General features: G+C 49.6%; 2 protein-coding genes across 2 annotated transcripts in view; one reads left to right on the top strand and one right to left on the bottom strand.

Moving 5' to 3' along the window:
* Positions 1-97: 97 nt before the first annotated feature.
* RPIA (ribose 5-phosphate isomerase A) lies at positions 98-14,699 on the bottom strand. Its single transcript, XM_038178128.2, has 9 exons — positions 14,367-14,699; positions 10,662-10,722; positions 9,057-9,112; positions 6,177-6,236; positions 5,699-5,763; positions 5,523-5,591; positions 4,859-5,000; positions 3,449-3,548; positions 98-1,342 (listed from the first exon to the last, which is right to left on the bottom strand). Exons 1-9 carry the CDS (start codon positions 14,610-14,612, stop codon positions 1,245-1,247), a joined length of 897 nt encoding a protein of 298 aa, XP_038034056.1. The 5' UTR covers positions 14,613-14,699; the 3' UTR covers positions 98-1,244.
* A 6,736-nt stretch (positions 14,700-21,435) lies between these two features.
* Positions 21,436-27,610, top strand: part of EIF2AK3 (eukaryotic translation initiation factor 2 alpha kinase 3) — a 40,151-nt gene continuing 33,976 nt past the window's right edge. The window contains exons 1-2 of the mRNA XM_027455765.3: positions 21,436-21,697; positions 26,771-26,900. Of these exons, the coding sequence (XP_027311566.3) occupies positions 21,525-21,697; positions 26,771-26,900 (303 nt within the window). The 5' untranslated portion in view covers positions 21,436-21,524. The remainder of the gene's footprint in view (positions 21,698-26,770; positions 26,901-27,610) is intronic.

Below are 27,610 nucleotides of genomic sequence, written 5' to 3'. Positions count from 1 at the left end.
AATGCAGACAGAAACTTTTAAAGGAACTAGAGCATAAATCAGTCTCACAACCACCTGCTCACGGAGTAGTTACCTGAAGAATGCAATCACCACCAGACCTGGTATAACAGTTCTTTATTTCAGTGTCTCTAACACAAAAAGAGGGCTTGCATTTTGACATCAGAACCATGCAAAGCACCTGTACACAGAGAACAATATATCAAATGAGTGTCTCCCTCCTGCTACATACGGTAAATTTAGGCAGGAAGACTCGGTTTTCCTTCGCATTCTGCTCCATCCTTCCACAAATCAACCAGCTGCGAGAGGTGATCATTAACCTTCATTCCAAACCAGTAATTTGCCACAGAACAGTATTCTGCACTGCCCCAAGCTGTTCATAAATGCTTCCGTAAACATCCTCAAGGACCCTCAGGTTCTGCTCTCCTTTTACAAGGATGAAGTTCTGAACATCTCCAGCTACTGGAACAGGCTTTAACAGAGGTACTGGGTTAATGCAGTTGTACAAGAACAGATTTTGGCTCAAAGGATGAATGTCTCCTCCATACAGAGGCCCCAAAAAGGCCCTTATTAACGTCCCAGACACAGGGACGCAGAGACCACAGTGCCCCTAGGCTCAGAGATTTGTCATATGCACAGAGGATTAATCAGACATCCCGACTATTAAAAAACAGTGGTGTAGAAAAAATAAAAGGCATAAAATACCGAACCAAAACGGTTCCAAATAAGGCATCAGCAGGTCCCAACTGGGTGTGCTCCCATTATGCACACCATCCTCCCAGCCAAGGTGGCTAAGGATGATGCAACAGGATTGTATTTGTGACCTCAATCATTGAGCGCTAAGAGCAGCCCGAAGGGTTCAAGTTCTGTTCAAAAAAAAAAAAAAAAAGAAAGAAAAAAAGAAAAACAACAACAAAAAAATAAAACACAAAACAAGAAGTATTCTTTTTGGTAAATATTTCTTAGAAAATCAAAGTGTTAAAGCAATTTGTTTAAATGATTCTTTAAAAAAAGACAACATTCCTGTAAAGTAAAAATATATATATATCTAGAAATAGAATATATTTTTTTTGTTGTTTTTTTTTTTAAAAAAAAGACATTCAGTATCACATCAGCGGATTCTGCTCAACTTCCCGTCCGCCTCGTGCGATACCCACTGCTTGTTAAGGCAAAACGTCAGGCTGGCACCGTTACCACAGCTGAATCCAAGTGGCCCGAGGTGAAGCAGAGCAGGCAGCGCGCCGGCATCAGCGGGGCTGCTTCTCCCGCACGCTGACCGAGCCGTCCTCCATGCCGAAATACACCACCTCTGCCATGTTGATGAACAGCCCCGTCTCCACCACACCTGGGAATGAGAGCATTAATGCTGGAGCCACCAGAGGTTCAGAGAAATGTGTCCAGCCTGGGTGACTTGCATCAGCCACACCGGGAACACCTGGGAAGCTTTTTCCCCGCAGCCAGCCTCCGAGGAAACTCTCTACAGAGAGTAAGAAACATCTCCCAGAGCTCCCCGGGATGTTCACACCACCCCAGCCACCGTTTTTACACTAACACAACCACAAACAAGGCATTTTCAGACAGCCCACGGGAGTCAGAGGAAGCCACACAGCCATAAACTTACCCACTTTAGCTTTTAAACATGTCTGAAAAATTATCTTCTTGGAGTACACCTGGGTAACGCTTGTTCAGATATTAAGAGACAGTAGATCTGCTGCTGCCTCTGCAATTTGTAGCCCATTAGCAGGTATGCTTCTGGTTGCACTTAATTACGTAATTATGGGGTGCTATTAACTTCACAGTGGTCACTGAGCTGCAGCCAGAGCCCATAAACACCCAGGCTCGTGGTTTCCAAACCAGGCAGGTGGAGGATGCAAGCCAGTGCCATGGGTTCAAACAGAGCCTCCAGGCTTTCCTCCCAGCCAGCAAAAGACTCCTCTAGGAATCAAACCGAAACTTCCTCTGGGACAGGGGAGAAAAGCCAGCTTTTCACATTGCTTAAACCTTTGATACCACAGAGATTACAGCCACAGAAAAGCCCACGAGAAGCTAATCACACTGTCTACAGGGAATTAAGGGCAAAATGGATTTGAGGCCAAAGATCAAGGAGGAAGAAAAAAATAAATAGCATCAAAGCGATGCTCATCCAGTTGGTCCTTCCTTATACAGCCAAAAGAAGAGCCCAGAATAGCATCAGCTCTGTTTTGAGGCACACAAAATCCTCGAACATCTTTAACACTGGCAGTTTGTAGCGATGCACAGCTCTGCAGCCCCCAGAGACTTTTCAAGGCAGCAGCTTGCTGGTGCACGTGGCACTCAGCATGCCAAAACCCTGGTCCTGTAACAGACCCAAAGACAGAGGCCACCAATACTCAGAGCCAGCAGTGAGACTGCTGGGTGAGCCCACACACACTGGCTAGGATACAGAGCAGTGCACAGGGACAGCCCAGCCCAGCAGCGCTCTCTGGTTCATTTACACCAGCCACTGGTTTGTTTAGATCTGCTCCTGCCAAAGGTCTGAACCTGCCATCTACTGTTGGCTGCAAGCAAGTGCCAAATAATTATTCAGACCGCAGACACCACGACAAGCCAGGGCAGAGGTAACACCCTGGCAGCCTGCTCTGAGAGCTGGAGAAAAGCAAACGGGTTTGTTTTCAGCAAGTCAGCCTTCCAATAAGCACTAAGGGAAGCAAAGCCACCAAACAGAAGCAGCTTTAAGTTACTGGGGACTCTTCACCAAGCCTAAATTCATGGCCTCTGGCTGGTCTTGTTTAAATGATGGTGCCAGGACAATATTTTGCCACTTTGCAACAGGATCCCAGACTGTTCCTATGCGTTCTGGCAATACACGAGCAATAGTAAAGCTAAAGGCAGTCCTGCTGTGCGCTGCAGGGGCAGGCAGTTATCTGGGATGAACTCAAAGATAAAAGATACAAGAATATGCATTCAAAAATTGGCCAGATTCAAGAGCAGACGTTTGCTGAGAACTCCAGACAAGAGGGCCAGAAGAGGCTGAGCCAGGCTTCATCTGCTCAGGAGTCCTTGCAGAGAAGCTGTTCCATTTGGAAACAGAATCATTGGCCACTGCTTCTCTTTTGCACATAAACAGCTGTAACAGGTACGATATCCTGCAACCTTACAGCAAGGTGAGCCCCCAGGACTACACAACAGTAATGAGACGGAGCTGTAAGCAGTTTCTGGATAACACAGCCCAGTGCAAAAATGAAAATAACACAGCCCAGTGCAAACCCCTCGTTCCTGAGTCCACCAGTGGCTCCATTAAAAGCTCCTTGCTAAATGGACACAAGGAGAGTAAGGAAGAGAATAAGGCTGGCGTGACTAAAATACAAAATATTGTACACATACACACAAACACACACACAATCCCAAGGTCAGGGCTTTCTAGCATGGACCAAGCCTTAGCCAGTGTTTGTTTTTTAGTTACAGACATTACCTGGTATCATTTTGATGGCAGTGTTCACTTCGCTCCATTCATGAACCTTGTCAAACTTCCAATCCAGGATGAAGTTCCCGTTGTCCGTCACCACGGGGCCCTGGGAAGCAAACCCATCTGTCAGCACCGTGAGCTCTTTTCCTACCAAGCACGGCGAGGGACTGTCACCGCCTCGCACCGGGAGCTGTCCCCGCTGCACCAGTTCAGAGAAAGTCATCGTTCAAGTAAAGGAGGGCAGTGCACTGCTCTAGGAGAACAATAAGCCTGTAAGAAAAAACATCACCCGAGGCAACTACGCCTCCCGCATTCTTCTGCATACAGTTCACAGATAATCATGCAGAAGCTGGAAATAATAATGATGTGATTTCATCACTGTGATAAAGGATCCTTTTTGCAAGAGTAAAACCGGATGAATGTCCTAAAAAGGCTTGGTAAAAATACACAATTGAGGCCAAAACAAGACCCTCCGCCCCAGCAATATGGGTGTGCCATGTACTGCTGGATGCTATGGGGAGGTTTTGGGAGCTGGAGGATTGCTGGCCTTCAGTGTCCCAGACGTGCTCAGCACTCTCAAACCCCAACAGTTGGGTCCTTTCAATAATGACATGACAGCTGGGGCTGAGAACAAGATGTCTCAGCAGCTTGGAGCAGGGTTTGTGACCACACATGCCAGCAAGGACCACGGCAGGAAAAAAGCCAAGGTCAGGGCTCGTGCTGGAGCAGCACCAACGTGCATTCCCAAGAAAGGCTGGTCTCAATATATGGAGAACAACTGGTTTGCTCTTCTCAGGCTCCTAAACACAGCCCCTCGACCTCTAGCCAAGGGATGAAATGCATCAACACCAAGTACTCAGCCTTCAGGCGTTATCTCCAGCTTTTTCCTGCAGACAGCTCTCTTTTTCCCTGGCTAAGCCCCACTGCCCCAGCCAGGATAGGACAGTGGCAGTGGAAACAAAGCAACCTTGATTTTAATTTAGTGCAGCTCTTGCTCTGTGTAACACTCAGGAGCCTGGGATCACCAGGAGCTGCCCACATAACACATTAGCAGCACAGACTGCTCTCCAACTCCCAAACATCCCTGCGAAGCAGCAGGTCAGGTATGTGTGGGTGAGATGGAGGCCCCAGAAGGACAGAGAGGGATCCCACAAGCACAGCGATGTGCTGTGAACAGAGAGACCCAGAGCAGCCCTCAGACGTGGGCTTAGCCATCCCTCTTCCCCTTGTTCGGGGCTGCTTGCTTTGAGAGGGAGGCCAGAGAGGCCTTCCATGAGCATGCCCAACATCTAAACACGCAGTTCATTAACCGAAGTGTAACTGGGGGAGAATTACACAAGGGGCCAGATTTAATCAGACAAAAAGTCACATTCAGGTGGTTCCTTTGGGCACCCGGGGCCGATCAGGGCCACTCACCGCTTTGCTAACAGCCATCCGCAGCTCTGCAGCACCCCCGAAGTTTTTGGTCAGGGCTCTGGTGACAGGGACGTAAGCCATGGGGATGACTTCAATGGGGATTCCCTTCTTCCACTGCTCCCCGAGACTCTCTGATTTTTTCCTGAGGACACAGTTTGAGGCAGGATTAGTGTCAGACATTACATTGCTACCACCATTAACATAACACACATCAAATTCTCTCTTGCAAAACCCTCAGGTGTAAGACTCTAGAGAACAGAGCACTCAGTTTGCACTTGCATGTGTGCAGGAAGAACAAGTTTAACGTGCAAAGCTCTGCTCATAAGCCCTGTTTTTACACACTTTGGACAAACAGGACAGAAATTGGCTTCTCCACAGCCTCATGGCTGCACGCACAGAAGGGGAAATTTATTCCGTGCTGACAATCACTGAGCTCAGAAAGAACAGAGCAGCAGCTTCCCCACAAGCTCTGCTGACTTGTAAGCAGGCCTGCTGAGTTGAAAATTAAGGCAAAAAGGCCAGATTCAATTGCTGAAGCACTGGGAATCAGGCTCGGCTCCACTTATCCCCGCTCCCCTGACCCGCTGGAAGAACTCTAACAGCCTAACACGGGACCACCCAAATCCTCCCACAAGACAGAGGTGTAACAAGCCGTAATATTTACCTGTAATCGGCAATAACAATGAAGCATTTTGCATATCCTGCAACTATCTTCTCCTGCGTCAAGCAGCCACTGCAAGGGAATGAAAGAAAACATCAGAAAATGTCAGAAAACATCGGACTGCCCCAAAGCCACCCAGCACCAGTGCCCCACGCAGACGCACGGACAGCAAGGCTCACCCGCCACCTTTGATAAGGTTGAGGTTTGAGTCCACCTCATCCGCTCCATCGATGGCAACGTCGAGCTGTAGGGAGAGAAGAAATTCAGTGTGGAAACCTCACCCACACAGCCTCAAGGTGCTGCTCTCAGTGAAGACAGGAGGCGAACTTGCCGTCTCAGGAGACCAACCGGGGACAAGCCCTGCTCTTTCTGGTCACCTCGTGGTGTCGGTGGTTGGGATTTTGGGGCATTTGTGGTCTTTGTGAAATGGAGGAGCCCGGTTCAACAGCCTCCTGGCCCACAATCCCTGCCCAAGTCACCCTAAAACCCAGCCTCTCAGCCGGACCACTGCTTGAGCAAACTAAAAAGCTCAGGGAAAAAATAAACTAAGCCAGTTTTCTCCCATCCTGCAGTTTTTCTCCCCAAGGACAGATGAGCCTGGTGCTTTAGGAAGGGCCAGGCTGAAGGCAGGGCAGGTGAGGCCTCGGTCCCGCTTACCTCTGGATGTCGGTCCAGGTCACTCAGCGTTAAGCCGTTCTGCAGGATCAGCTGCCGGGCCTGTGCACCAAGAACACAGCAAACACCAGTTATCAGGGGCAGGGAAGGACAACAGCCTTGTGGGGTCGTTCCCCACGCCACAGCAAGGATGGAGGCTCCCTGGAAAGCCTGCAGGGCTCCGTCCTGAGCTCACAGGGAGGCCTCGGCCAGCAGCAAGGCACGACAAGGAGGAAATGCTGCTTCCACACCAGGTTCTTTTGTCCAAATAATGATGGTTTGAACTCAAAATGCTCAGACGGTGCAAAGGGAATGGCCTGAGTGCAGGTCTCTCCATCCTAGATAGCAGGAAGGCCCATCAGCTTGGTGGGAGACACCTGTGTCTAAGCATGAGGACACATATGGGATTTTTGATGTCCATTTCAGCTGGGACATTATACTCCCCTGCACCCATCTAGCCCCTCGGATTTCCTTTGGCTGAAAAACGGGAGCAGGAAAATGAATTATTTGCACCGTAGTGATGTGGAGCTAACGATGAATGTGTTACTCATATCGGAAAGAAACAAACACCAAACAAAAAAAAAGCAAAAAGGAAAAGCACAACTCATGGCAAAAGTGTGGGAAGCCTTCTGAAACAGCTCTTTGGTGGCCCCGACAGACTTTTACTGAAGTAGTCGTGCATTTCCCTCTAGTGGCAACACGACACAGAGCACCTGGAGCTACTCTCCCCTTGGTCCACCTGTCTGAATGTAAGACGAAGCTTACAGAACCTTAAATGGGTTGAATTTTCTGTTGCAGATCACTGTTTGAGTGAGAGTCCCTCCTCGCATGAATTCTGCTCGAGTCTGAACTTCCAGCTGTGCTGTGGCTATTCCAAGAAACCTGGATGAACTCCTTCCCAGCAATTTTACCCACCTAAAAAGTGCACCAGTCACATGTGGAAACACTAAGAAGGATTAGCCCGTGATAGCCCTGGCAATGAGAAACAACTTGTGTCTTTTATATATCTACATCACTTCATAACATGCAGCTTTAACACCCATGGGCTGAGGGCTCTTGATGAAACTGTGCACTGGGATTGCCCCGAGGGCTCCCAAAGTACAAAAAGATTCCCGTCAGTGGGTGTACATTCGTGGTGTTCGTGTAGGAAGATTTCAGGGATCTGGGAATTGAAAGCATTGGAAAACACTGTGCTGCACATGCAGGCCAGATCCCAAACAGGCTCAGAGCGAGCGGCGTGGAAACAAGGTGGCTCTCCTCGGGCCCTCTGCTTGCAAGGCGATGAGAGCAGGCCGGCAGAAATCAGCAGCAGAGCTCCCACAACGGGGGGCAAAGTGGCAGGACCTGGCAGTGATGGGTCACTGCCCACGAGGGTCTGGCTCCGTGCTCTCGGCACGCGTCCGGGTGCAAAGAAGAGACAATGCAGAAGCCAAGGGACGGATACTTACCCCGGCACTAGCTTTACTGATGGTGATGGAATCACCCAACCTTACAACAGGGAAGGGAGAAGAATAAAAGCCCACTGAAAGCAATTCTTCCTTGCCAGTGACCTCAGGCAGCCATTTACACCTGTACGTAGCGAAAATAAGAGGCTGTTTTGCTGACCTGGGAACATTTCCCTGCGAATGGGTTGAGGTCTGAGAGACTGCACAGGATACGAGGCAGCCCCACGTTTGGGGGATTTGGGCTCGTGCAGGTGTGTGACCTATCTCTTCCCTTTACCAGCAACCTGGATGTTTTACTGGGAAGAAAAACTTTGTAATGTTACGTGAACGATCCCAGCAGGACAGGCTCCAGCCCACACTCACCACAAAACTTCTATTATATTCCCTCCAAGACCTAACGACGTAATTCAGAAGAGTTTTAATACGTTCTGACAGCCCACGGCACCTCAGGATGGGGATCAGTTTAGGCAGATCAAAGAGAGGCCATCAATACAGTGAAACAGAAGCACTGATACAGGTTGAAAAATTTTAATTTTTTTACTTGTTTCCCTTTGCAGCAGTTTGCTTTACATCCAGTTTGCCACTGGTCGTTTGCAACTGCTGAGAAGAGAGAGCCTCACGTTTAAAGAGCATCCGCAGAGCACAAGGGTATTACGTTTTCATAAGGTTTTAGGATAATTTAGGTTGGTCTCCATCCAACCTCCAGCTCACAGCAGGGTCAGCTACCAGGCTGCTCAAGGCTTTGCTACACAAACCTCTGAAACTGCGCACGGCCCCTCTGGGCAGCCTGCCTCACCGTAGGATTGTCCTCACGGTGACAAAGTTGTGACAAAAGTACAATCCCAGAATCCACATCAGGACCAAGACAAGGATAAATGTCCAGTTCCCAGACAGGAGTGTTGCCACCCAGGCTTGAAAACCCCGCGGGTGGCCCCTGTCCCACAGGCTGGCACCGTCTCCTCTCTACCCTAAGGGGACAAGGTGCACAGCTGCTCCTCTGCAGCTGTGTTTCCACCTCAGGGAACAGAGGCAGAGAGACCAAAGGCATTTGCCTGCAGGCACGGAAGCAGCTCAAAAGCTTCCTGAGCAGCTCTGAGTTTTACCACAGAGCCACAATTCTCCCTCTCCCCGCCAGCTTCTTAACAGCTAGGTTGGTATGAGCTGATCCCTGCAAAAGTTGCACTGCAAAGGAAAAATTAAGCTGATTTCTCTCCCGCAATGTCTTGTAAAACCCAGCTGATACATGCTGTCAAGCTCCTCCTGAAAGCACAAGAGCTTGCACTGTGATTTTCACAGCTTTCAGGGCCTGGTACAGAATGAGGGAAGGAGACTCAGCGTCTCCAACGTGTTTTGCATTACGAGCCTGCTTCACCACAGCCAAAGGAAAGATGTTTGTGAGCACCTGGACTAAAAGAAAACAAAGGAGGGAAGCGCTTACCTGAAAGGACGTAGGGATGCAGACAATTGCCAGGTTCTCTTCTTTAACCCGCTCGGCTGGAGGAAGAAAGCAGAAGCCTTGGTTTGTTCGATGCAGAAGGAAACACAGTGCAGCAACTCTCGCTTTAAGGAATCAGCTCAGAAAAGCCCCTCTGAATCACCGCAATTACTTGCTTGGCTTGCAAATAACTCAGTCACGCTCAAAACACCAACAGGTGCCACCCTGCAGAGGCTCAGGCTCTGTTTCTGCAGCAGTGTTTGAACACACCCCCAGCCCCGGACCCCACGAGCCGTTAACCTTTGGGTCTCCAGCAGCGGAGGAGCGAGGGTTGTGCCTCATCAGCAGCTCCTGGGACATCGGCCCCGCTCCCCTCTCTCACTCCATTAGACAGGCTTTGCTGTGCTCCTTGTAAACAGAGCCACAGCAGCTGCCTGAGAGGTTTTCTGGCTCGTTGCCTTGGGGACATCGCGCCCATTTCTTATACAACATTTAAATATACGGCAGGGAAAGGATTAATGAGGCACGGTATGCTGTGAAACGGAAGAAAAGATTTCTTCCCCCGGGTTAATTTCAAATGATGAAAATCTATCAGTATGATATTGCTACGGCCAAAAATGTGATTTTTGTAAATACAATGCAACAGCCAGCTCATCAGAGTGAGCACGTGGGCCACAGGCTTCAAGGCACTGCAGCCCTGCAGGGATGAAATACACAGGGCCATGTGCTGCTACAACTCACATCTCACTTTTCTTTTGAGATCGATCCTGTGTTAAAATTGGAAGTGGCTGTAACACTGAGCCAAACCCAGGCAGCTGAATGGCAGCTCCTGAGCCACCTCCCAGTGTGATCCCTCCTGTCCCCTGCCCTGCGCTCTGCCCAAGGAGCTGGGAGTCACTTTGCAGCCACAGCAGCCAGAGGCACACCGAGCTCTGCTTCCAAATGAGAGTCCCAAGGCCGAAAGGGAACTTTAAACCTCTGTGCCCGCCGTAATGAGGTAGGAGGATAATTACCCTCACAGTCACTCTGCAAAAATGCGTTCGCTTCGCTTGAGAATTTTGCAAAGAGGCTGAAAATTTCTGAATCACACCCCGAGCAAATCTGCACCTCGAGGCAAGCAGAGCGACCTAGCTGCAGGGTATAAAAAAAGGTGAAACAGGATTTAATTCCTTGCCCTGCTCACACCTCAGCAGGACCCTCAGCATGAAGCAGCGTGAGCTGCATGCGAACGGGTTAATGGCAGCAGAGCAGCTGCAGGGCCCGGAGCCACAAAGCAAGTCGGGACTGGGCAGAGCCGGAAGGTTTTTAGCTCCAGTTTGTGGTGGGTGCCAGTAAATCACATCGCCTGGCCCTGTGGGGAGAACAGGTGGAAAGCACAGCCCTGCTGAGCAAAGCCGAGGGAATCAGTCCCTCCTCGGGGCTCTCTGTGTAAAAAGTTTGGAGCACGAGGCCTGGCTGTAACCTCCGGCTTCGAGCAGGACAGGGCAGCGGGGTGAATACACCCAGTGTATGAGCACGAGCTCTACGTACGCCTGGTTTCCAGTTATTTGGGGCAGCTGGACAAGAGGACTTTCTGCAGGAGGAACGACGTGACGGGGAGCACCCTACCTAATCGATGCACGGCGTGGACAATCGTGGAACCGCTTCCGATGCCAAGGACTTGATTGTTCTGCAAATCAAGGAGAGAGAGACAGGAGAGCTGTTAGTGGGGCATGGTGAGAAGCCTCTGCTGTTCCAGCAGACTGTATTTTGGGCACATGCAAGGGGAACTTTGCCCAGAGATGCCCGCTGACAGCGTGCTTCAGACAAGGAGAGGAGCTCGCTCCAGCGTGGCAGGACTGCTGCCTGCTCTGCCTGAGGGATTTTAAGCAACTCATTCACTTCTTACAGGACCTGAGCTCGCTAAGTACCGCTGTGTCTGGCTCTCGGGGCGCTCAATGCACGCTCGCTGCTGGTTGCTGGCAGCGCCAGAGGCAGCCTCAGCAGCAGCACATCAGGGCTTGAATTCCAACTAATCCTTGAGGGACTGTGCCGAGGGCAGCCAAAACAACAGGATTTGTCCTCCCCCACAAAAACCCAGTGCAGAGCAGGAAGGAAGCCTGGGAAACACTCGCACAGGGTCCCACGGCTCAGCCTCCCAGCACTCCCAGCCAGCAGCACGTCTCCTCGGAATAAGCAGCCCCGTTTGCAAGCCCCAGCCCTGGCACAGGACAAGTCTTTTCCTTCCGAGAGCAGGCAGAGAGGAACGTGAGCTCCCTGCGGTTCACCAGCAGGCAACGGCAGCACTTCTCCTGCCGGAGAGCTGGGAGCTTCCCCCAATACCACAGAGGAAGAAGGTGAAACGGCCTCCAGATAACATCTCCCAAAGAAGCCGCACAGTAACAGCAGAGAGCTGCTGCCAGCAGGGTTGTTAATAATGCTGGGCATGCACCAGCAGCCGAAGCAAAGCAGTTCCTAGAAGACACTAACACCATCCCCTAACACAGGGCACGGAGCTGGCTACAGGAGGCTCCGGTGACAGCCCTGAAGGATGAGTGAGCCTGGCAGCGTGTGCTGAAGAGGGTCACGTTTTAAACACAGCTTGGCCCTGGACTTTCTCTGCTCGTGGTCCGGCTCCAGAATCGTTGCGATCTCACCCATAACACAGACACGTTTCTAAAGCACACCGCAGGCTGAGGGTGGTTGGGCGCAGTCGTGTTGCCTGCCCCAGAGGATGCTTTGCTGTGTAAACCTGTGTTTTATTATCAGCTCAGCCTCCCACCCAGCAAGAACTGCCTGTGGCATCTTGCACACTCGTTTTCAGTGTACTTGCCCCAGGTTTGGATGGGATCCAAAGCTTAAATTGACTTAAGGAGGCACGGTATCACCAGAGAGATTTCAGACGCTAAAGACTTCCAGCCAGCCAGAAGTGCAGGCACAGAGCTGCTGGGTGTTCCTTCTCAGATGTCAGGCAGCTCTTCCTCCGTGAGCAACAAGTCGGAGCTCAGCAGATGTGGACAAAGCCACATCTGCAGCTGAAACGTTACTGGGACATGAGCCTGCCTGGAAAGGCAGAGCTCAAGGCAGGTCACCCTCCCCTACGATTAATGACTTCCCTTCCTTCTGCAGCTTAAAAGCTTAAAAAAAATAATAAAGTTATCTGAAACCCAGCACACAAACAGCTCCAGCTCTTCCTAACCATCGTGACTCTGCAAAAGAAGGGGAAAGCAACAGATCGCCGCCGCGTGCTTGCGACACTGCCAGCAGAGCTACGACATGGGAGAAGCCCAACAGCTCCCAGGGCTTCTCAGTTTCACCTGCCCAGCTGGCAGAGCCCAGCAGAGCAGCTGCAAGGGGCGAGCAAGGCTCGTTTTGGCCATGCAAGGGGCAGTTTCATCTCCTTGACCTCATCTCTGCAGGCTGGGACAACTTTCTGGAAGACTTAAAGCAATGGTGAAAGCCTCGGCATCAGCCACCCGATTGTAATGAGGTGGGAAGATCTCACCAGGCTCATCAACAGAGATAAAACTGAAGTTGTTTATCAGTGAGGAGGGGCAAAGCACCCTCCCATAGAAGGTGGCAAGCCTTTGGGCTAAGCAGGTTTCCCAAAATTCACTTTAAGCCATTCTAAAGCAGTGCTGTCACAACCCCTGACCTACCACAGTTCCTATCTCTCCCTTCTCAGCTCCAACCTCAGCCAGAGCAGGGGCAAAACCAGCCCAAACCCACCCAATTTTAAAAACGGGTGCACAGCAAGCCTGCCCTGAGCTACAGACCAGCAACACCTCACAGGCACGGCCAGTTCAGCAAAAGTTTCCAAGATTTGGATTGACATGAGCGAAGAACTGGAGATGAGCAGCACGAAGGCCAAAGTTTCCTCGTGGGCATCTTCAGTCCTCTGTGGTGCTGGAGGACCTGTATAAAGGCAGAGCCAGCTGTCCCCAGGCAGCTTAGGGCTCCGTGCTACCTGCGCTGCTCCTGTTGGAGCTCCTCCATCCCGGTGTCTGCTCGAGGTACCGTGGGTTCTGCTCTCACACCTGCCCAGGGACAAGCGCTGGGGGTAAAAACACTGACCTGGCTTTAATTAAATGAGAAAGAAGGAGGAAAAAGGAAAAAAGGGATCCCTTCCTGATCCCCACCTAATGCAGCTGCTGCAGGCTGCCCAAGGAGCTGATGTTAGGGAGGGCAGCCCCAGTGCCATGAGCTTACAGTAGAGAGCCGTGTCCTGCCCAACCCAGCCCCAAACCCAAATCCAAACCCAGCAGCACCTTCCAGATGTGCCTGGTACACACAGGAGGCTGCTTTTTTGGAAATCCTATTGCTCCCTCTGCTAGCAGCGATAGCAGCAACGGCCAAAAGCAAAACTGTCGGGCAAAGCAGCTGCTCCCTCCCGATACAAGCTGAAAGGGAGATGGGTTTTCTGCAATAGCTGAGACCATTCAGCTCTGGGGGACTCCAACTTGTTTCAAGCCAGCTTGCAGAGCAAACATTGCGATATTAACCCCACCGCTGCCTCTTTCATTATTAGCCAGGCCCTGAACTTCAACCAGTTGGGACAGGGCCAAACGTCACTGTTAAGTTGTCCTGGCCATAAAATAGTGCAAAAGTCACGACTCGGGAGTCACGTTTTGCCCCAAAGTGCACCCACTGCATGACACCCCGCAGTGCCAGGCACCAAGCAGCCCTGCTCCTGGTGGCACAAACCCTTCACAAACCCACACGCTGTGAAATTTGGGGCTTGCTTTCGGCAAGGGAAGGAGCTGATGCCACTGCAAATCGGGATCTCCCCGTCCCACTGCCAGCTTTGCAGGGTGCTGGGGGAGGACGGAGTGGCTGCAAAGGAAGCAAAACACATGTGGGACACCAGGGAAGCTGCTGGCAATCGGGCTGGGGGCAAGCAGGGTGGAAAAAGGGATTTTTCCCTCCCCACGAGTGCTAATATGGACTTGGAGCCCTACACCCCTTCTTCAGCGCTGTTGAAGAGATGGCGAGATAACCCATGGCTCGGCGATAACCCACTCCCTGATGTTAACCCACTGCTCGACGACAACCACCGATCCTCCAAATGTTCCCCACCACCTACCCCAAAGCTGGGACACCTCCGATCCCATCCAACCCTTGATGGGGCGACCCAAACCCTTCGCCCCTCTCCCTCCTGGCATGGGGCTGCCACCCCCACAGGGCTCGCTGGGCTGGGGGGCGACGAGCCTGGGGGCGAGCCCAGCTCACAGGGAGGGAAAGCAGGGAAAAGCTGGGGGTGTCCCACCCAGAAAGTAGGGTTCGGGGACGAATTTAGGGATTGGGATGGGACGGAGAAAGCAGCCGGAGTCTCACCTGGACGTGCCTGTCCACCGCCGCGCAGGCTGCCAGCCGCTTGGCTTCCTCGGCCATGGTGCCAGCCGGCCGCCCGCGGCTGAAGGCTGCCGTGTCCCCGTCCCTATCCCTGTCCCTGTCCCCGTCCCTGCTCCTGTCCCTGTCCCTATCCGTGTGTCTGTCCCTGCCCCTGCCCCTGTCCCTCCCCGGCGGCCGGGCAGCCAGGGCGGTGCTGCGGAGCGGGCCGAGCCTGCCGGGGAGCCGCATGCCGCCGCGGCCCGCCCCCGGGGGGCTCTCCCGGCCGGGCTGAGGCCCTGAGCCGAGCCGCCTGGATGCCTCCCACCTCCCTCCCTCCCTTCACTCCCTCCTTCCTTCCTCCTATTCTCCTCCTCCTCCTCCTCCTGCTGCTTCTGCGGCAGGCTGGGACTTGTAGTGCGGCGAGCCCGGGACTACAGCTCCCAACAGTGCCCGCTTGGGGGAGCGGCTCCCGCCTGGGCTGTGGGGTTGAGGGGGGGCCCGGAGCCCTTCACAGCCTTTCTCAGCCTTTCTCAGTCCTTCACAGCCCCTGTTTCCCGCCTGGCAGCCGGGGAGCTGCTCCCACAGAGGCAGTGTCCCCCCCCGGGACAAATGGGGACGTGGATGGGACAGGAGGTGCTGGCCCTTGGGGCGGCCGGCACCCGCTGCTGCTTCTCCCAGTGTAAAACTCAATGGGGTTTGCCATCAGGGAGTGCATAAAACCTTTTATTTTATTTTATTTTATTTTTTACTTTTTCCGCGTTTTTTCCCCCTTTTCCGTGGCTTGTGAGCTGCTGACACCATCCCCTAGACAATCCCAAGCCCAAACCTGGTAGCGAAGCTGAAACCAGGCACTGGTACCAATAAAAAAAAAAAAAAAAAAAAAAAAAAGCCTTTCCAGGCTTCATCCCACATAGGCAGCTGGGATTTGCAGGTACAAGGTCACAACGAGTGGAGAATCTTTTCTTATTTGCACAACAGAAAAGCTGCTGTTGACTCTCTTTATTTTTTTTTTTTTAGTTCTGCACATGACTGACTTGTTCTGCTGCCAACCCCTGCAATTCCGCTGTGATTTTTTAAGGCTAGAAACGTTTCCTTTTGTTTTCCCTGGGCAGGCACGCCAGCCTTTGAACAATGGGGCCTTATTTCCACAATGGCCCTATTATCATCAGCCAGGCTTATCAGAGTGAGCTAAGGCCTTACCTTTCTGTACAGAGCAGGTGACTCACTATTAAGAGCATGTGACTGCTATACAGAGGAGCCCGGAGTTTTGTTTGCTGGCAACGATTTTTCCACAAGATACACGTTTTAAAAGTCCAAAAACGCATGGCTAATGAAATCTAGATTTCAGAAAGAAATCCCTCCTGAGTGTTGTGTTCTCACACAACACCTTAATGTTGAAGGAGAGGCTGACTGGGTTTGGGTGTCACTCCATTCGGCATCCTAAGTGTTTGACTTCTGCTTGGAATAAAAACCAATCCTGAGGTTTTTACACCAAATCAGCAAACCCACCTTTACGTGCAGGAGCCTCTCAAATCCCTCCTGAGTGCGGAGTGCTGGTGCTGAAGTTCAAGACGAGGTGATAAACATGTTTGTAGCCTCAAAGCAACCGCTGCTGGCTTTGGCTTGAAACACATCCCGCGGTGCACGTGCCCGGAGGAATGCAAACATTTCCACTTACAGATAATGCTGCTTTCTGTTAGCATTTTCTCTGAATCGGTCAGTGAGGCACAGTTCCAGTGAGCGCAGGAAGATCTTTCCCAGAATATTCAATTTCGGGTGTGCCGAGACTTGCCTGTGCACAAAAAGAGGGCACTGGACCTTTTAGAGATGCATTTTCCCTAAGTTTCGGTGACAGCCAGCTCTATTTGCAAAGGGCTCAAAGTCATTCTGTACAAGCCTGTGTTTGCCCCTTGTCAAAGCCGCTCTGGGAGCCAACACTCATCCTCTCTGCTTCATTCAGTACAGAGGGAGGCGTTTGAACCTGCTTTGTTTGAATAAATGTTTTCCTTGTCGAACAGGGTGGCAACTGCAGGATGTTAACCCTAGCAAAATGCCACACTGATGAGCAGGGAAGCATGGCCCGTCGGGCTGGGGAGGGTGGCTGCATGATTCTGGGAGCTGATTTTTCATCTGAGGCTGAAATTACACGTTAGGAAATCACAGGGTAGCAGAGAGAACAGCTTGCTGTTGACAAAAGGGAAGATTGTGCTCCTCACTCCCGTCACCCACCATCCATTCTGGTCCTGAGTACACAGATTTTGCTGGCTCTGCCATTTGCTCAGCCCCTGTGCCGAACCGATTGCCACACAGGCGAAAAGAGCAGCTTCTTGCCAGGTGTGTGAGGTTGAACCGGCTCAGACGAACTTAGCACGTAACACCTCCCTGAAAGGGAATTTTATAACTAGTTTAAGCTGTTCCAGTCTAAGCACCGTCCCCAAAAAGGAGTGTTCCCACCCTATGGTGGGGAAATATCCATTTGCCAGCTTTTCCTGCTACTTCCATATGTGGGCAAGGGGCTGATTTTTCTGAAAGGTAAAACAACCAGGAAAATCAGAGGTGGTTTTCCTGAATTTGTGCCTGTGTGAGGAAGGCAGCAATAGGCAGTGGGAAGGCTGTAAGACCGTCTTCTGTAACAGGCTTAGCCCATTTTAAACCTATTGCAAAAGTGTGTGCTAACCTGAGAGAAATCCTAGCGAAGGCACAGCAGTCTCAGGGTGTCAGACGTGTTTATCCAACTGTCTGTCTCATTCATTTCCTAAGTGGCGTGAAACAGCCAAAAAGATACAACCGATGAAGATAAAACTTCACAAACACGCAGGAGAAAACAAGTGGAAGCATTTTAAAGCACTCATCCTTCCAGGCAAACTCTTTTCCTGGTTGGCAGTGGCTCTCCAAGCCTGTTCTTCCACTCACATCCCAGCAATTACATTCTTGCTACCTAATTTTTTTATCCTGCAAACTGCAGTTCGGTGGCATTTCTCCTGGATAACACCTGCTTCACTTCCCACCTCTGGTTTGATCTGGTGCTTGACTTTATTCTGCTTGTAAAAGATATCAGCAAGGGTGCTGATATACTAATTCCAATATATGCAGTATTTTGCGAGCCTGAGTTTTCCTGGGGGAACAGCAGGCTACAAATAAATCATTTTTGAGGGGATTACTAATGGCCCTTGGTACAGGGCAGCCACAAGGTGGCATGCTGGGCTTTCACTGCTTTGCCTGGCTGCTCTGCGAGCAAGTTATTCAAGAAAAGCAGGCAAGATCTTAAATGAAGTTATGTAAAGCACCCTTCCTATTAACATCCATCGTCCTGCAAGTACAGGCTTTGATTTCCAGCTAAATGTCTGGTTGGATCTTAAGTTATTGTCATATGATTGAAATAGATCTCTTATGTCACTCAGTCAAAACAGAACGGAGCATGTGAGTCATGCTTTGCAAAAAGCAGGAAGTTTGGGTTTGTTGGCACAAGATTTTAATACGGAGAGAAACTTATACTGTTGTAGTGCAGTGTTTGGCTTAAGGATTTCTGAACAGCATTGCCAATGTAATAGAGAAATGAATTTCCAAAACAGAAAAGTGAGAACGGATTAGGATCATCACTCCTTACGCTGCAGTGGTAAGGTGTTTAGAAGAAAACATAGACTCACCTGCAAACTGTTGGACCCTTTAACACAAAAAGCAGGAATTGGCAGATTTCTGATCTGGGTGGGACAGGAGTAACATGAGAAAATGAGTTAATGCTCGTGGGTGTGATGGGGACACTTGCACAAGGCTGTTACTGTTTTGCCTTAAGTGTAATAAACCCTCCTGAATCAGCACAAAGGTAGAAGTGCAAGTCTTGTTGTGAAGGAAGCATTCAGATACCCTGAAATGTGCTGGTGTCTGTGGCTGTTGAGTATTTGTTTCTAAGCCACTGGAATAACTGGTGGGAAAATAAAGAGTTTCCTGCAAAAAGCGTAACACAATGCTAAAATTTTGGGCACAATCTATAAATACAATGGAGTTTTAAATTTAAATACATTAGAGTTACCCTTCAACGTGACTGTTGAAAGCACTGCTATGCAAGAAATGTTAATTTAAATGGGAACAGGTGCAGGGGAGGGCTAGTGAGATGAACGGGGGAACAGAGAGCCAAAAGTGTAAGGGAGGAATAAAAGCCTTTGGCTTGGTTTGCCTAGCAAAACAGACGGAATTTGATTACTCTTTATAAACATATGAAGGGGTAGACACTCAAGAAAGAAGAGTTATCTAAATAAAGAAAATATTAGCAAAAGACCATATGGATGTAATAATAAAGTGTCATTTGAGTTACTAAAAATGACAATATTCTAACACGAGCCGCTTGGCACGCGGCACAAGGTAAACTCTTTTGGACTGGAGTGTAATGAATGATGCCAAAAAAAAATTCTCTGTATTCCAAGTCAGTGGTTGTCTGGAAAGGAGCGTTCGTGACCTGACTCTGCATACATCTGGTGCTTTAATGGAGCTATTTTTTCAACTCATCAGAGTGCACGCAGGAAGAAAAAAATAGGTAGGAGTTTATGAATGACAATTATAAGCTCTTCAGAAAGAGTTCACTGAGTCAAAAGAACGATGGTCAAAGAGTGATGACTCCAAAATCAAGAAGGAAAATACTGTGGCCATTCCTGTGTTACTAGCAGACCGGAGAGAGAGAGTGATGAAAAATGAAAAAATAAGTAGCCTGAATGGAGAAAACAGGAAACCAAAAAGCGTTGGTATAAATGGGAAGTTATGAGAAGCAGAGTAGTCATTGGAAGTGAAGCACATCAAAGGAAATCCATAGCTGGCAGGGCTGTGCACAGCAAAAATCCCAGAAAACTCGAGTAATGGTACAGGCCCATTACTAGCTGGACATGATGAAAATGTCAATAATGATGCAAAAGTGTTCATTGAACATTTATGACCTATGCTTGTCAAGACCCAGGAAGATCCGTGGGTGAATTACTTAACAGTGACTTGATAAACTTCAGTCCATTAGTAACCAGCAAAGCTCTTCTGGTGGTAACTGCAGCCGAGGAGCTCCAAACCAGCTGGAGAGATCTAAACCAGGCTGTGGAGATCCCATGCCTGTTATGTTCCCTTTCTGTAAACCTAGATGTTTACTGAAATTCTAGAAAGCTAAAAAAAAGTGCCAGGTTGGTATGTGTCTTCAGAAAGGGCAGCTGCACGAGATGTAGTAAATGGCTACGTACCAAAAAAATTGGTATGCAACTCAGTTACTAAGGAAGTAGTAATGGCAGCCAGAGGCCTAATACAAATCTCATTTCATGCTTCAAGAAGACAAAAAGAAAATATATATATATATTTCTTCTGGGAGGTGTAATAAACTTTTCAAATATTTATTCCTTGGAACTGCACCATGTGTTAATGAGAAGAAAAGCAGTGTAATGCAACATCAATTAAGCATATATAAAACACTGGCCACTTGGATTATTTTTTTTAGAATTGGTTATAAAACAATGAGTAAGGCTACTTCTAATGGGGTCCCTCCCGGATCAGTCCTACACACGTACATGATCAATACTTCCATTAGTCACTTGGAAGTAAAGATAAAATCACTCCTAATACAATTTGCAGTTGACATCCACATTGGCAGGCGGCACAATGAGGATGATGAGAGCCGATTTCAAAGCTGGGTCCAGATAAAGTGGCTGTGTGATAAGGCAGCCAGGCACAAAGCTGTGCACCACCCAGTACCCCCCAAACACCCTCAATACCCCCCAAACACCCTCAATACCCCCCAGACACCCTCAACACCCCCTCGGTACCCCCCAGTACTCCTCCAATACCCCCCAGACCCCCTCAGTTCCCCCTCAGACTGCCCCAGTACCTCCCAGACCCCCCCTAGTACCCCCTTAACCCCCTCAGTACCCTCCTAGACACCCCCAGTACCTCCCAGATGCCCCCAGTACCCTTCTAGACCCCCTCAATATCCCTTCAGTACCCCCTTAATACCCCCCAAACCCTCTCAGCACCCCCCAGACACCCTCAATACTCCCTCAGTACCCCGCCAATACCCCCCAGACCCCCCTAGTACCCCTTAGACCCCCTCAGTACTCCTCATTATCCTCCCAGACCCCCCCTCAGTATCCCCCAAGGCCCCCAGACCCCCTCAGATCCCTCCTAGACCCCCTCAGTTCCCTCCTAGACCCCAATACCCCCCAGACCCGCTCAATACCCCTTCAGTAGCCCCCCAGACCCCCTCGGTACCCCCTTAATATCCGCTAGACCCTCTCAGTACCCCCCCAGTACTCCTCCAATACCCCCCACAACCCCCTCCAGCACCCCCTGGACCCCCTCAGGACCCCCCTAGACCCCCTCAGACCCCCCCCCAGACCCCCTCAGACCCCCCCCAGATCCCCTCAGACCCCCCCAGACCCCCCCTAGACCCTCTCAGACCCACCCAGACCCTCTCAGACCCCCCCCAGACCCCCTCAGACACCCCCCAGACCCTCTCAGACCCCCCCAATTCTCTCCAGACACCCCCAATAACCTCCCCAAGCTCCCCTCATCCTCCCAGTACCCCCTCAGACCCCCCCAAATCCCCTCAGTGCCCCCTCAGCCCCCCCACTCCCCCCCCCGGGGTCCAGCCCCAGCCCCTCCCTCCCCCTGGACGCGCCCATTCCGCTCCTCCCGGGGGGAGCCCCCTCTCAGCCTTTCCCCCCCCCCCCGTCCCGCCCGCCCCGTGGTACGCGCCGCTGGCCCCGCCCTGCCGGCCCACGGCAGCAACAGCCACGTCACCAGCCCAGCCGGGAAGGGGCGGGGCCTCGCGGCCCGGCTCAACCACTCAGCAACACACGTGGCGCGGCAGCTCGGCCAATCAGCGAGCGGCTCGGTGAATCATGCACTCCCGATTGGCCCGAGCGCCGCGCCACCGATTGGCCCCGCGGCCGTGTTGACAAACACCCCCCCTCCCTCCCCGTGTCTCCGCCCTCTCCACCAATAACAACGCAGCGGCGCGCTGAGCGACGTTCCTCCCGCCCAATCACCGTTCTTCTTGCATTGGGGGCGGGGCCTCGGGACGTGGCGGGGCGGGCGGGCCGGCGGCGGGCGCCCATTTCGCGGCGGCGGCGGTGGGGAGCGGGACGGGCCGGGAGGGAGGGGGGCGCTGCGTGCGGCTGGGCGAGGCGCGGCCCCTCCATGCGGGGCCCGCGGGCCCGCAGCGCCCTGGCCGCCCTCACGCTGCTCCTCCTGCTCCTCCTCTCGCTGGGGGCGGCCGGCGCCGCTCTACCGGCGGCCGGCGGGGAGGTGACGGTGGAGGACGACGAGCAGGAGGCCGAGGGGAGCGGCGGAGAGGCCCGGAGCGGCGGCAGGTGGGCTGAGGGGGGTGGCTGAGGGGGGTGTGAAGGGGCTGAGGGGGTATGAAAGGACTGGGGGGGAGGTGACAGAGCACACAAGTGTTGTTCTCGGTTTTTAAATGTATTTAGCCTCAGAAAATCCTTAAAAATTTAAATTTCTGCCTCATAACTAGAGGTAAATGCGCACGGTGAAGGTGTCCGGTCAAATAACTGAAGCCTGAGCCTTTCTGGTTTATGACTGGAGTTCAATGAGGGCGCTGGAGGTGTTCAGTCAAATAGCTGAAGCCTGAGGTTAAACGTGGCTGTTCTGCCATTGATCGGTGCTTTGGGATGAATTTGCTGTTGCCAGATTAAAATAGAATATTGCCAGCGCTGTGCTATTTACCTGTGTGCCTGTTTAGGTTTTTCCCACCTGTGTTTGTGAGATCTCCGCTCACCCCAGCGAACTGTTCTGCCTCTACCTAATATTCATGTAATACAATGGGGTCAGTGCCATCTGAAAAAACACCACACTGCCTGTTTCTGCTGTAGGCAAATAAATGTTATCATGGTTTTAAGGAATTTCTCTTTCCCAGAATAAAATAAAGGTGGTGGTTAGCGAGGTACCATGCTCATCACTTACAAACATTCAGGGTTTGAAGTTGGGATAGCTGTTTAGAGTTCAGATTTGACAAGTAGCTGTCTTGGTAACACCCCAAATGTACTTTGAGGCCAATATTGGGGTTGTTTGTTCCTAACTGATGCAGGAGTTGTGGTACACGTTGTACCTAAGTGATGATAAGTTCTGCTTTCTTTTCTAACCAAAAGAACACATTTGAATAGATGCAAATCTTCTGTACAATGGGAGCGTGCGGACAAGCCCGATAAGTGTTCCTTCTGTCATGTTTTCATCTTCCCCATGTTAGCGTGGCCCTTTTCCTCTCTCTGTAGGTAAATGAGAGTGCTGAGTTCCTGTATAGGAGAACAGAGCTGTGTTCGGGGCACCTGTTCTCCAGATGGGTTGGATTTGTGATGGATTATATGGAATGATTTGAAGTCCTGGGGCTGGCCTTTTGTAAATGGATGGAAAAGTTTGCAGCAGATTCTTTGGTGTAGTTCTGGGAGGGAACTTTATAAATATGCTTCCATAACAACCTCGTGTCGTGAGTGGCAGGGGCTAGGAATTGGGAAGAAAGCAGACCTTCATTCAACTGTGGAGGTTATTTATAGATGCTGTGTGGGGAAAGAAAGAAAACATACACTTTTTCATACTGACAAAGTACAAATAAAATGTGGCTGTATAGCATTAGCACAGGCTGCCAGCAGCTGCGATTACAGCTATTTGTATGTGCTGTGCTGCTCCCTTGCTTTAATCCTGCTGCTGGGGCCACCTGTAAGAGCCCAGAAGGGATTTTCTGCCCCCTGTTACTGGTTCCTCACGTGTTCTGGAGCACCAGCTGAAGACAAAGTGAAGATGTGTGTGTTTTTACTGATGTTTGCTTACCAGGTGCCTGCTCCACGCATCCTGGAGTTCAACTCATTGCCTGGTTTGGAGTTAGGAGTGATTCTGTTGTGTTTTTTTCATCTCATCCAGGCTTGTGGAGACTATTGTAATGCTGGTGTTTTGTTGTTTTGTTTTTTTTTTCCTTTACCTACTAGTATGGGATGTGATTCACTCACTAGTGGCTCCTGGTTTATTTTCACCAATTGCCTTGCTATACTTGCAACCGTATTGCTGTTTGTCTCCCTCGCTTCCTTAACACCCTGGTTGTGGGTTTTGGCCTTTTTACCTTTGACCTCAGGTTGGGCAGTTGGTGTTTTGTGTGGGACGGTATGCAAAACTGAGGTCTGCCTTGGTGGGAGTCTCAGGAAACTCTTACAGTGCTGCTTTGGGCTTCTTGCAGTCTGTAAGTGCTGCCTCAGGCAGGAGGTGGTGCTGATACCACCAGTGATAAGGTCTGGTTTTGCAGAGGGTAATAAAGTTCATCAGGCTCACCCAAAATAGGAGCTGATAAGGAAATGTCTTTCCTTGCAGTGTGTTGATTGTGTCCTGAAGATGCATCAAGAAAATTGCTGTTTCATTTTCATGTTTGTAATTGCAGTGACAGTCCTAATGTCTGGAACAAGTAACGGTTCCTAAAAGATGGGTCTTCATTCTTGAATAACTTCTCACTTAGCCATATGCTGCTGGTGTGTGTAAGAATTTGGTGTTACAAGTTACAGTTACCCTAAGATAGCACAATGGGGTGACAGAAAGCAAGTGGCTTTCACCTTTTTTCAAATGAGTGGTTTCTTGAAGTCACCTAAATTGGGTTTATCAGAATGTGTTAATCTAGTGCTTGACCAGAATACCCAAAAGATGGGAATATCTTCTTGACATCACTTTGTACTGTCAGTGCTCGAAGCAACAAGCAGTGGAATTGCACAGAGATAAGGGAGAAACTTAGCAAATGTGCTAGTGAGAAAATACAACACAAGCTGAGCGTTGCATTACTGGTCTGAGGAGGGCACAGGTAGACAAATCACGAATATTAAACCAACTAGAGTACAAGTGCCAGGATTTTAAGTTGTTGAAGTTGGTCAGAGATGGGGAGAACTTACTTAGATTTTAATTTATAAAGAAACAGAGTAAGTAACCAAGGAATCTTTAGCTTTTTCTTTGTGACAGACAGAAATGCTGTTGAAGAGCAAGACAAAGATTGGACCAGAAATGCAACTGTTTTGTTTAAAATGAGTTACTCATTAAAAAAAGAAAGGCAGAAACATGTTTTTCTTGCACCTAGCTGCAGGTCCAAAGGTAGCCAGCTGCAAAATTTAGCCCGGAGGGTCTGGCTGGCTTGGTCCTGGCCCTGTGTTTCACCCAGATGTTTGCTCTGGAAGTGGAGGCTGTGAAATGAAGTCCACCAAGTCCCAGGGGGATATTTTGGGTACACAGCCAGAGTTGGTCACCCAGTTTACGAGGGGTGTGTGCTGTTCGTACGAAAGTTCCCTCCAAAGGCATGTTTATTTTCTATTTTCCATTTCTAATCAGCTGAACTTAAAACTTAGGAGCAGTTGCACTGTGATTTGAGTGCCTCGAGGTCATTCAGAAGCCACCCTGTTGGGTGGCAGGGCTTCAGTACAAGAACTCCCAGGGAAGGCTGCAGTTTGCATCTGGTGAGGAAAGCTGATATGAAAAGGTAAGGCACAAAGGCGTAAAATATTCCTTATTTGAGGGATAAAACAAGAAGAAAACCAATGGGAGACGGTAGGTAGGAAACATTTTGCCATGTGACGTTAGGGTTTGTCTTCTCTGCAGCATTGCTGCCAAGATTCCCTCTGTTCTAGCTGTGTTTCCACCTTTTGTATAACCAAGTTGTCAGCTGGATCAACATAAAACTTAAGTAGATCCACCTGGAATAATATTTTTCTGCCATGCCAGAGGGCTCTGGATAAATCGTTGTAGCATAACGCAAACAGATCCTGTTAAATGTGTGTCCAAGGCCGCTGGTGTGCGAGCCCTTGTTGACACTGCTTGGGAACAGATAGTCTGCAGCCGGGTTGGTTATTAACCCGGTCTTGGTTTCTGCACGGGTGGAATAATGAAGTGTACTTGGTTTATAAAAACTCATGTATTCTGTCCAAATGTTTGCACAAGTGGCACTCTTTGAAGAGTTCCTTAAACTGGGCAGTTTGGAGGAATGTGATGCGTGGTTACCTCCAGAAAGGAGGGCTGCAGCACTATTGCTGGTACAGGCTGAAGGTGTATTTAATTTTCTATTAATAATATAGTGCCTATAGTACAGCATAGGGTCCTATAAACATGCGTGGATTACTTTTACACCTAAAACTGCAATATTTTAGATGACCTTTGTAGGTGGTGTAAGTTGCTGCCCTTGAATGTGTTTTTAAGATCATGATTTTAGCTCTTCTTCCTTAAAAATGCCAGCCCCCGTGAATTCCCCTCTAAACTTCAGCTTACTGCGCTGGTAACCTTGGCCAAGTGAATGTATCTGGTTGGAGTTCTGCACAGTGATTTGGTGACCCTCATTGTTTCCCACTTCTTTTGATTCTCTGAATGAGCACTGCCATCCCCTCCTCCCCTGCAATCTGCTCATCAGGCTTATTTGCACAGCTCCTTATTCTCCCTGAAAGCACTGTCTATAAAAAGTCCTTCTGGGTCAGTAAATCCAGCCCCCCTCGGTGCAAGCAGTCTGTAAAGCGACCGAGCTCTGCTCCTACAGCCTTTGAAACTTGGTGAGCTTGCAGCAAGCCCCAGCTGCCTACACATGCCCTGCCTTTTCAGGTCAGAGCGAAACAACTTTCAAGGGGAAAAAAAAAGGCCCTTCAAAAGTGCCTTGTCAGTGTTTTCTCACTGGTCATTCATTGTGGGTGGAGTGTGACTTTTTTTTTTTTAAATAATGCTTGAATTCTAGCCTGATCAGAAATGCTTATTCTGATTGTACTGCTGTGTCAGAAAATGGATAAGCTTCAGGCTCTCCAGAAACCAAGAGCAAGCTTGCTGTTGCCGTGTGTTCCTGCACAGGCTCCTTAAAGCAGAAGTGGCATAAGGCAATTTGCTTGCTTTGCTGTCTGTAGTGGCTGGATGTTGTTTGTAGTGTCTTGAGTGCTTCTTGGGTAAGGCTTGTTTTATTACGAGACGCTGTTAAATGCCTTCAAGGATATCAGTGTTTCATCCAGAAGCAATGAAAACTTACTTAGGTGTGACTTTAGGTACGTGCTTGGTTAATTGTTTCAGGTTTGGGTTGTTTGGATGTTGAAGATCCCTGTGGAATGAATAGGGTCTGTGGTGTTCTTACAAATTCCTGAAAAGAGGAAGATCTCATCCACTGTTGCAGTGGAAACACGTGTATGTGAGAGCAAGAAATCAGCTCTCTCCATCTGGAACTGAACTCTGAAAGCATCTTGCAGCACGTGAACTTGTTTGATATCCAGCCTCAGACTTCAAGTTTTCTATTCTCCCTCATTGGTCAGGGTAGAACTATCAAATCCTGTTTTGTGGTGTATATTGACTTCGAATTTAATGCAGTGGGTTTCCAACTTTAGAAAACAGCTAACCAATAAATGACCTGTTGCTGGAGCTCTTACTGTGAACGTTTCCCCTTGCAGGTCTCTAGTAATTATCAGCACTTTGGATGGACGGATTGCTGCGCTGGACCCAGAAAATAGTGGGAGGAAACAGTGGGATCTAGATGTTGGGTCGGGTTCTCTGGTGTCATCCAGCCTTAGTAAACCAGAGGTAAGGCTTTATCTCTCTCCTGACTAAATCTTTTTAAAATTAATTTTCTATGATAAACATGGGAGAAACAGCACTCTGTTTAACGGATGTTAGATATTGCAGCAAACTCAGTATGGCCAAAGTTTGACAACTATTTTCAAAACAACTATTTTAAAACTTTTTTGGGGGTGTTTACATCATGTTTCCGTTTCAAACTAGAGTCAGTATTGTAGTCCTGGCATTGACATATGTGACAACTATCAAACTAGATGATGTAACCGGGTTTGGGAATTGTGTGCAGTTGCTGATTGGAAACGAGTTACTTGTAAATGGAAGCAAACAGAAGGATCATCTGCTTTGTATTACTACGGTGTGTTTTGGCAAGTGCTGACATCTTTTTTTTTTCCCCTTCAACAAAAGCAGAAGTCCTTGTGACTTAGCAAATGAACAAAAGATTTCTTATACTAGATAAGCAGGCTGCCTATAAAATGAAATGTTTGCAATGAAATAGAGCACTGAAGGTCACCCTGAAGTATGGAGTGGAGAAAGGTTGCATCATTTCTTGTGGATGAGCTGTAACGAGGAAAATCAGATGGTAAAATTTCTTGTTTGGTGCCATTTTCACCATCACTGGTTGTATTTCCATCAGTTTTGAATAAACTTAAGTTAGAAATTAGAAGGAAGGTGGTTTTCTGTTTTTTTACTTCCTGCCTTGAAGTGATATCCATGAG

This window comes from Anas platyrhynchos, chromosome 4 (assembly GCF_047663525.1).
Source record: "Anas platyrhynchos isolate ZD024472 breed Pekin duck chromosome 4, IASCAAS_PekinDuck_T2T, whole genome shotgun sequence".
NCBI classification, from domain to species: Eukaryota; Metazoa; Chordata; class Aves; order Anseriformes; family Anatidae; genus Anas; species Anas platyrhynchos.
The sequence above is the reverse complement of the archived record's forward strand: the minus strand, read 5'-3'. Positions and strand labels throughout refer to the sequence as shown.

What these genes read in the sequence shown, in the direction of transcription:
- RPIA (XM_038178128.2), bottom strand. Translation starts at nt 14,612, where the DNA reads ATGCGGCTCCCCGGCAGGCTCGGCCCGCTCCGCAGCACCGCCCTGGCT. An exon ending in ACCTGGACCGACATCCAGAG is followed by an intron (nt 5,764 to 6,176) that starts GTAAGCGGGACC and finishes CTCTCCCTACAG; the next exon opens with CTCGACGTTGCCATCGATGG. An exon ending in ATTGTTATTGCCGATTACAG is followed by an intron (nt 5,001 to 5,522) that starts GTAAATATTACG and finishes CTGTGTCCTCAG; the next exon opens with GAAAAAATCAGAGAGTCTCG.